The 10,541-nt window shown below is 37.2% G+C and overlaps 1 protein-coding gene across 1 annotated transcript in view; it reads right to left on the reverse strand.

Moving 5' to 3' along the window:
• The window catches only part of LOC114692539 (triadin-like), a 126,460-nt gene extending 121,861 nt beyond the window's left edge, over positions 1 to 4,599 (reverse strand). The window contains exon 1 of the mRNA XM_028868347.2: positions 4,058 to 4,599. Within this exon, the coding sequence (XP_028724180.2) occupies positions 4,058 to 4,079 (22 nt within the window). The 5' untranslated portion in view covers positions 4,080 to 4,599. The remainder of the gene's footprint in view (positions 1 to 4,057) is intronic.
• Between the last annotated feature and the right edge of the window lie 5,942 nt (positions 4,600 to 10,541).

Genomic DNA, 10,541 nt, shown 5'->3' on the forward strand with positions numbered 1-10,541 from the left:
CTCCCAGTCAAACCACCAAAAATAGCTGTAACTTCCTGGGAGCTAGCTAAGTATAAAGAGATGTCCCCAGCCCTTCTAATGTTCAAACTTCATCCCTTCATCAAGGTTTGGGCCCTTCCTTCACTGTTCCAACAAAGCAGTCTCAATCTGTTGAATCAAATTTATCTGCATCTCTGCCTCCGTTCTCTTAAAAGAGAAAGTAGACTTTTATTAAAAATTACATTACTGAACATATTAACTATTCTCACAAATTCTTTATTTTGGAAATAATTAAATATTCACAGAATTATGAGATAAATTCCCTTCCATGGATCATTCAGCATGTATTCTGTTTTAACACACTCACATCTTCAGTAGTTTCCCTTACAGAATAATTGTTTAAAACTACAAATACCATATCATGTCATCCACGTATAATTTATACTGTATCTCTAAATAATAATAGCTTAAAATCTTATCCCCGATGTGGTCATCTCATTTGGCACAGAAGGGCAGGTCCCTAGATCATCTAACAGCTAGAGTTTGTCAAATAGCCAAAAATTCCATCAGAATTTTTTTTAAGATTGCATGATTCATAGTCCAATAATGCCACCCATGGTGATAGATTGCTCCTTGTTTTAATGTATTCCTCACCTTAATATCCCTTTGTATTTGCTTGTACTATAGTGGTTCATATTAGCCTCAATTAAGAATCATCCTCATTTTTCTACTTCTCCCATATGTGAGACTGTTTTATTATTTTTCTTTTTTCTCTTTCTTCCTGTTCTTTTCCTTCCTTCTTCCCTTTCTCTTGTCTTTTTTTTAAATCCCCCTTTTTAAGAGTCAATTCTAGCTTTCATCTTATCAGTCAATTGATGAGGTTTGGTCAACCATTTGCTTTTTCATGTCTTTTATGCATTTATCTTTCTGTCTTTCTGTTGCCTTTAAGCACAGGATGAGAGGGGGAAAAATCTAATTTCTAATTATACAACTTGAGCAGAAATCTTTAAATTTTCCACTGTCTCTCTGAAAGCACTTGAGTTTCACTGATCATTTTAATTGTAGTTGAAAATTTGTGTGGACCACAGCTAACTTTGGTACTTGCCTGGGAATCTCTGGGTTTCTGCCAATTGAGGAGAGTCCTATTTAAAGCCTCTGACTTTAGCACTGGTTAATTCTGCTCCAGTCTGGGTCTAATCACATCTACTTAGTGATGGCATGTACCTAGTGTAGGCACCCAATGGCCACCATGTATCAAACTAACTCTGAGTCTGACACAATGAGAGGGCCGATTCAACTTCACTGTCTTCAGACCTGAATCCAAGCTAAAGACTGCTGAAGCCAAACACATGTCTTACCCCCCCACCCTTAACTTCATACTTTATAAATAGCAATAAAAACAATGTTTTATTTGGATGCATTTAACAAGTCTGATGTCTTCAGTATTCAGTTCTGTTACTTAAGTACTGAGTGATGTTGATAATGATATCATTACCATTGTAACTATTTCTTTATCATAGCTAGAACAAAGGGTATAGTTTCCCTGAAATTCTTTGGGGTTCAACTTTTGAGTTCTGTCTCATCTAGTGCTCTGTACCTGGACCACTGTTCTATATGGAGCATGGTTTCCTTTCTTCCCCTGGATGAACTTATCCAACTTGTAACATCAATAGAAAAAAATACATGTGAAAGATTCAGTAGGGTTGGTAAACTTGGCATGCAGTAGAGGTGGATAAGCCATGGTATCAACCTGTGAACTTCCTTAATTAACAATATCCAAGGAAAAGACTTAGAGTTATTGTGACAGTAGGCTTCCAAGGAATCACTCTAGGTCTTATTTGGTGTAGATCAACAAAATGCTTGCTTTTCATATTCAGTGAGTAGAAAAGGAGACAGATAAATGGTATGGGGTTACTAAGGCAGTGCTTATATTTCAGTAATTTGTCTAAAAGTGGTTGTTTGGGAAATATGGTAGATGAAAGAAAAGACAACTCAAGGCTGAGAGAACAACTGAAATCAAGACCTTATCATTTATCTTTTTAATGAAAGATAAATAAATAAATAAATAAATAAATAATGCTGTTGTAGCTAAGAAACAAAGAGTGGGAATCACATGTTAAAATGAAAAGTATAAAATCCTTTGGAAAACCAAGGTAAACGACTATGGTATGAACCTCAAGAGAGATAAATCCAACTGAGTTGACAATCTAAGTTTCTTCTGAGAAATAAACATGATTGCAGAAAAGGAATGCGAACATCACTGACGATCAAATGGTACAGACCCTCTCAACTATCAAGACCAGGCCATGGGAATTAATCACTATCTAGCAACTATATGTTGTACTCAAAAATTCAAACACATTCAGTTGCTTTTACATGGGTCCCACTACAGAGGTTTCACAATGTCTTTAAAATCTCTACAGGTACAAATGATAGTTCTGTTTCAAAAGAACTATCCTCTCATGAAAAGTGATATGGATCAATTGGAAATGTGTATAGAGCATGCTCTATAATGAAGGAACATGATTGGCCAGCCGATGTCTGGAATCAGCAACAGCACAGGCTCCGAGCAGAGGCTGATGGGAATGCTCAGAGGTTTCTTAATACCTTGTGCAGGAAGAAGCAAGACATTTTTATATACAGATCTCTTCAAGACCAATATAAGGGCAACGTGACAGAGAATATCCAAGGAATAGAAAAAAATACTATTTATATTCAGCTAGCAAATTCTAAACTAAAACTGGCAGACAGTAAATCTGATACCCTCTACCAGAAAGGAGAAAACACAAGCAGGCGTCAAGGGGCTGACACCAAATCTTGGCTACAATGTGCCAATGCACAAGTCATGGAATATCTGAATAATAGTTTCCTTTTTGTGAAACAGAGATTGAAATGCTATCTAGTTGAACGGCATGAGGTCTCAAAAAGGAAATATGCATATAATCCTAAACAAAGAAACCTTTCAATGGAAACATCTCTGTAATGATTGTTATTACTTCGGGTTGCCAGACTATCTCTATAGGTGATTAAAAAAAAGGTATTTTTTTTTCTCACAGATAATTGCCTAAATCTGCAGAGGAAATTACTTTTGACACAGATTTCCACCCACCAAAAAGACAAAATTCACAGATTTCTATTTTACAGGCTGATTAAAAAGAAAATGGCATTTAACTTGGCAATTGTCAAGAGTATCACCTGCCTTGTTTTCTTACAGCTGTCAGAGAGAAATTTTGGCCTGCCTCCCAAAGTTTTACCTCAAGTAAGCCAGGTTGTATTACTTTTAAAGGATTCTTTTATTAGTAAGAAGTATGTGTGTGTATGTGTGTGTGTGTTTGTCTAAATTGTTTTGCTATCATGATTATATAATAAAAATTATCATTTTTACTTGTACATGTATAGGTTTATTATAAGACTTGAAATAGAAAATACTTATTTTAATATGAATATGGAATTCACTGTTTGTAGAGAAAAAAGAAATGAGTTCATGAAATAAGTGGAATTCTAAGAATTAAATGCTTTATTTTTAAAGTTGGATTGATCTGACTTAGAAATTTCTAACTTTGTCTTTGAGCACCTATCGAAGTAAAATGGATAGGCATCTTCAGAGCGCTTTTATCTAAGATGCACACAGGCAAGCTGTATACTCTGGCTGGAAAGGGAAGGCGGTTAAGAATTCAACTTTTAAATACTGTAAAGCAAAAGTGCTCTGGATCATATTTCAAAATTGAAACCTCAGGCATAATATTTTGATTTTAATTGTCTCCATCCTCACATGCCTTATAATTTTTGCTTGATAAGAAATCAGCCACCATGTTCAGGACTGTAGCTATTTATAGAGGTGTGAGTGATAAGTGAGGAAGCAGTGGGGCTTCCAGCACAGCAGAGAATTTCCACACGCAAAATTCCAGAGAAACCTTGTCTTACTCCCCCAACATACATAGCTGGCAACCTCTCATTTCATTTCCCAGATCCAGTGTAGACTCACAGAGCAAGATGACTACTAAAAACAACAGCTGAAACAGAAGCATAGAGAGTGCCTGTAGCTGTCAATTTACACAATGTCCCCAAGCAACAGTACCTTCAGCGGTGATCTCAGTCATGGTGGATGCAGAAGTCAATCAGGTTGGAAAGTTACAGTCAAGTGGTACTTTGCAGACTATGGTAGGATTAAGAGAACTCTGGTAGAGGGCTAGTGGAGGGCTCTCGCTCTTCCTGGCTGTTTTCAGCTGCTTTTCGTGGTCCTGTTGAACTTTGTCTCTTCTCTGCAGAGTTCTCCCCCTGGAAACAACCTAAGCCCTTTCCAAGCAGTACTTGTGGCTCAGCTAGAAGGATCAGCTTCAAACAAAAATAGCCTCATCTCCCTAGGACTCTCTTCAGCACTTTTTTTTTTTTTGGCACTCTGGAGGAACACACACACACACACACACACACACACACACACACACACTGGCTTCCCAGCCCTAAAGAGACAGGCAAAAAATAATAAATAAATAAATAAACAAATAAATAAAAGGGGAAGAAGACGCCTAAGTATCTAGAGAATACTGTCTAAGCCCCCGCACTGTCTCTGAGATAATTACAGGGGTCTGTGTCAGAAAACATGAACTAAAGAGTGGAAAGCAACATTATCCGAGACAGCTCAGATTTATTCTTAGTGTCCCTAATCCCCAGAACATTCCCCTCTGCCTTATTTGGTTAGGGGAGGGTCATGTAATGTCTACCACAGACAGAGGGGAGGGTAGACTTAAGTAATTCTCTGAGTTGGTTTCTGATTGTTCCAAATCCTCTTAGCAAGTGCACTTATATAGGGCTGCACTTAAAACTGAAATTATTAAATCGTGACCACTCTTCTAAGCTAGTCATGTTGTAGGAAATTAACATTTTCTAGATATTAGTCAATAAGGAGTATGCAACGTGACATTTAAACAGAACATTGAGAAGCATGACATCTCCGGGTTTTATTCTAACGCCTTGCTGAAAACAAAATATTTTAATTTATCTTATAAGTGAAAGAATGAGAAGGTGACATAAAGTTTAGAAATCCACTGTTAACATTTTAGAAAAAGATTTCAGCATTTCCTTATCTGAACGGGGAAGAAAAAAATAAAACCTGCATCCTAGCAGCAGCTAACAATTAGCTAAATTGCCTGATTAGCATTTCACCTTCCCACTCCTAGACAGGTGTTAATGAGCAGGGAAATATTCAATAGTCGTGGTTGGAAGAGGAAGGAGAACCAAAGGGCATTGATAATCATAAACTTTAACCAGTCTGAGAATAATCAAGGGCCAACTTCCCTTATCTTTTATTTTCTTCTCATATTCAACCTAATAAATGCTTGCAGTTTCATCCCTTAGCCTTAGCTCACTGCCTTTGGCTGTCAGAACCTCTTGATTTTCGTATGGTACTTCATAGTCCACAAAGCAAAGCTCTATCAGCTGTTTTAAAGTGTGGGGCTCAAAAGAATGCTGTGACAGCTATTTGCATAGACAATGACATCCTACATGTCACCAGCTGTCTTTATTGGCTGCCTCAATTCCTGGCACAACAGAAATTGCACAGACATCAGCTGAATAAACAAATAAGTGAGTCTCTTCGTTCACAGAGGAGGAAATGGTTCCAGGTAGGCTCATAATGCTATACAGGCCCAGCAGCTAGGACTGGACCTAGATGTTTGATATTGATTATCATCCGGATAACTTGACTGAGAGCTAAGATCTTGTCGCAGACAACAGTGTTTCCAGGTTGAAAGTATCATTGCAGATAGAGCCCATATGCATGACAGAATGATCCAGCAGCCTTTAGAGCAGTAGGCTACATAGAGAAGCGCCCTGAGAGCAGAGCTCCTCCCCTCACTGTGGTTCTCTCCTCCTTGTAGTGATTTGAATGAGAATAGCTGCTGTAGGCTCATATATTTGAATGCTTATTTTCTAGTTGATGGAACTATTTGGAAAGGATTAGAGGGTGTGGTGTTGTTGGAGGAGGTGTGTCATTGGGGGCAGGTTCTCAAAAAAACACCTGTTTCCAGCTAGGGCTCTCTCTCAATCAATCTCTCTCTCTCAATCAATCTCTCTCTCTCTCTCTCTCTCTCTCTCTCTCTCTCTCTCTCTCTCTCTCTCTCTCATAAGTAAGTTTCAGCTACTGTTCCAGCACCATGAAAGCCTGCTTACTGCCATGCTCTCTGTCGTGATGGTCAGGGACTTTATTTATTCTCTGAAATCCTAAGCAAGGTCCCAATTAAATATTTTCTTTTATAGGTTGCCTTAGTCATGATATCTCTTCACAGCAATAGAAAAGTAAAACATCCCCTCCCCCAATACGTCCATTTGATACCAACACAATGCTACCACGTTTAATGAAGTGTAACACTTCATCTCCATTGATCATTCCTTTCACGGTCCTTGACTATAGTTAACTAAAGAAAAAGGCATGCTGTACAACGTACAAACACTTTCAAGGATCAAAAGCTAAATAAAATTTGGAAGGGAATAAAATCCTCAGTTTCTAACTGTTGTTCCATAAAAGGTTAAAATAAGATGAGGTGGCTAAATTTCAAGTGATTGATGCTACACTCAAGCTCTCACTTTTGATGCCATGCTGCATATGCTAGAAGGAAAAGATTAAATAAATAAATAAAACAGACAAAAGCCTCACAAAGCTATTGTAGTCAATCAATGTGTTTGCAGAATAATCGACTTTTACTTCTGTTTGTGAGATGAAGAAATGACTCAAGGGGCATTTAAAAATTAAAGTATTTCTCATTTTGGAAAGTTATCAGAATTCTTTCAACTTTGAAAGCTACTTCATAAGGCGTGCCTTTGAATTACAGGTGGACTCTGAAAATCTCTCTGAAACCAACTCCCTAACACTTTCAAGTGTGTATGACCCAGTTTTCAGGACATTCAATGAATAGGCATTAGAACTGACCTCCCTCGTTTTCAAAAGCACTGGCCTTAAACAGATGTTACCAGTCTATTGGACTCTTCCAGTGTGACCCAGGAGGTACAGTTCCTTTCTCGGTGTGGCATCTGGCACATTCTCACAATGGCAATTTCCTCCCACCAGCTATTACATAGATCAACATTTATGAATCTAGGGCCTTAATAACTGACCTTGTCTACACAGCCAATGATGAACTAAAAAAATCGTGTTCTCCTGTTAAGTATGTTCTCCTGCTGATGATAGAAATCATTAGCCCTTGTGATTTTTGTTTGGTGTTCTACATACTCAAGATGGTGGATAACAATATTCTGCCTTAGAACAATCTTTATAAGCTAGTTTCTTGGTCTCTTACTATCATAAATTAACCACCAATAAAACATAGAGTGTATTAGGCTATGAATAATATTTTCTCATCCATCCTGAATTTCAAAATGTAAAAGGACACAGTAAGCAATGTCAGAAGTTGTTTTGTTTTATTTTTTTTTTAATTTCTGGTTTCCAAAACTAAACTAAGATAACATTTGAGACCATATTTTATTATCCTAGTAATTGTTAAATTCTTGCTACAGACTGATGAGAAAGAAACAACTGAAATCAATAGCAATTGACAACCAAATACACATTTTCTCAATGGATATTTGAAAGAACAGTGAAATTTTAAGGTTAAGTTTATTCTCAAAATCCTCTGTTTCTTATTGTACACACAATTAAGGTGTGTGAATCTATGTCTGTGTGTCTGACTATATACACATATATGCATGATGAATGAAAATAATATAATTCAACAAAACATTGTACAATAGAGTACAAATAAACACTTCAAAATAAATCCTGAGGTATCCAATTAGGAAAAAACACTGAGTACTCTCCCTTCTAGCTTAAAAGAACAATTGGCATATGTGTGTTTCTATTCCTCTGCAGGATTCCTTGAGCTCCAAGGTAAGGGGTCTGATGGAGGCTTCCAATTTAGACTCTCACTGTGGTTCTCTGCATCTTCCCCCATCCACTACTGGAGGAGGCCTCTCTAATGATGACTACATAAGGCACTGATCTATGAGTGTAGCAGAATATCTTTAGGAGTCCTTTTATTGTTTTTGTTTGTTTGTTTGTTTGTTTGTTTGTTTTGTTCCTTTTTGACAAGTCATGTTTAGTTCACTTTCACTTGCATTTTTTTTTGGGGGGGGCTTTACTCTTTTTTTTTTCTCTTATTTTATTTTACAATACCATTCAGTTCTACATATCAGCCATGGATTCCCTTGTTCTCTCCCCCTCCTACCCCCCTTCCCCTTCCCCCAGCCCACCCCCCATTTCCCACCTCCTCTAGGGCAAAGCCTCCCCTGAGGACTGAGATCGACATGGTAGACTCAGTCCAGGCAAGTCCAGTTCCCTCCTCCCTGATTGAGCCAAGCGTCCCTGCATAAGCCCCAGGTTTCAAACAGCCAACTCATGCAATGAGCACAGGACCCGGTCCCACTGCCTGGATGCCTCCCAAACAGATCAAGCCAATCAACTGTCTCACCTATTTAGAGGGCCTGATCCAGTTGGGGGCCCCTCAGCCTTTGGTTCATAGTTCATGTGTTTCCATTCATTTGGCTATTTGTCCCTGTGCTTTATCCAACCTTGGTTTTAACAATTCTTGCTCATATAAACCCTCCTCTTTCTTGCTAATTAGACTCCTGGCGCTCCACCCGGGGCCTAGCCGTGGATGTCTGCATCCAGATTCCTCAGTCCTTGGATGGCATTTCTGGAACAACTATTAGGGTGTTTGGCCATCCCATCACCAGAGTAGGTCAGTCTCGTCTGTCTCTCAACCATTGCCAGCATTCTATTGTAGGGGTATCTTTATGGATTTCTGTGGGCCTCTTTAGTACTTTGTTTCTTCCTTTTCTCATTTACCATGGTCTCCTATTCCTTGTATCTTAACCATTTCCAACAGGTGTAAGATGGAATCTCAAAGTAGTTTTGATATACAATTCCCTGATGGATAAGGATGTTGAACATTTCTTTAAGTGCTTCTCAGCCCTTTGAGATTCCTCTATGGAGAATTCTGTTCAGATCTGTACCCCATTTTTTAATTTGATTATTTGGTTTGTGGATGTCTAGTTTTTTGAGTTCTTTATATATTATGAATATTAATCTTCTATCAGATATGGAGTTGGTGAAAATCTTTTCCCACTCTGTAGACTGCTGTTTTGTCCTATTGATGGTGTTCTTTGACTTACAGAAGCTTATCAGTTTCATGAGTTCCCATTTATTAATTGTTGATCTGCATTATCTGTGTTCTGTTTGAATAATGTATTCAAGGCTATTCCTCATTTTCTCTTCTATCAGGTTCAATGTATCTGGATTTTATGTTGAGGTCTTTGAGTCATTGGACTTGAGTTTTGTGCATATATATATATATATATATATATATATATATATATTTGCATTCTTCTACATGCAGACATCCAATTTGCCCAACACTAATTTTTGAGTGTATTTCTGGCTTCTTTATCAAAAATTGGATGTCAATAAGTATTGGATTTATATCTAGGTCTTCAATTTAATTCCATTGATCAATGTGTCTGTTATTATGCCAATACCATACAGTTTTTATTAATAATAGTTTTGTAGTATAACTTGAAATCAGAGATGGTGATAGTTCCAGCAGTTCTTCGATTGTTCAGGATTGTTTTAGTTATCCTGAGTTTTGTTTGTTTGTTTTTTATATGAAGTTGAAAATTGCTAAGTTCTGTAAAGAATTATGTTGGAGTTTTGATAGAGATTGCCTTGAATCTATCAATTGCTTTTGGTAGAATGAACATTTTTCACTCTGATTATTACCGATCCATGAATATGGGAGATCTTCTGATATTTTCTTCAATTTCTTTCTTCAGCAACTTGAAGTTTTTATCATACAAGTCTTTTGCTTGCTTGGATAGAATTACCCCAAGATATTTTATATTATTTGAGGCTATTATGAGAGGTGTCATTTCCTTGATTTTTTTCTTAGTCCATTTGTCATTTGTATATAGGAGGGCAATATTTGTATATAGGAGGGCTATTTTATTTTTTTTGGTTAATTTTGTATCCTGCCACTTCTCTGAAAGTGTTTGTCAGTTCAGCTATAAGAGTTGCCTGGTAGAATTATTTTAGGTCACTTATGTATCCTATCATATCATCTTGAAATAACAGTAGTTTGACTCCTACTTTTCCAATTTGCATCACCTTGTTCTCCTTCAATTGCCTTATTGCTCTAACTAGAACTTCAAGTACTATATTGACTAGATATGGAGAGAGTGGACAACCTTGTTTTATTCCTGATGTTAGTGGAATTGCTTTGAGTTTCTCTCCATTTAATTTCATGTTGATTATAGCTTACCATAAATTGTCTTCATTATGTTTAGGTATGTCCTTTGTATCCATAATCTTTCCAGAATTTTTATCATGAAGGGGCATTGAATTTTGTCAAAGTACTTTTCTGCCTCTAATGACATGATCATGAAATTTTTGTTTCAGTTTTTTTAATATGCTGGATAACATTTACTGATTTTCATGTATTATACCATACCTGCATCTCTGGGATGGGGCCTATTTGATCATGATGGATGATCTGTTTGATGTGTTCTTGGATTGGGTT

This window comes from Peromyscus leucopus, chromosome 8a (genome assembly GCF_004664715.2).
Source record: "Peromyscus leucopus breed LL Stock chromosome 8a, UCI_PerLeu_2.1, whole genome shotgun sequence".
In the NCBI taxonomy this organism is placed as follows: domain Eukaryota; kingdom Metazoa; phylum Chordata; class Mammalia; order Rodentia; family Cricetidae; genus Peromyscus; species Peromyscus leucopus.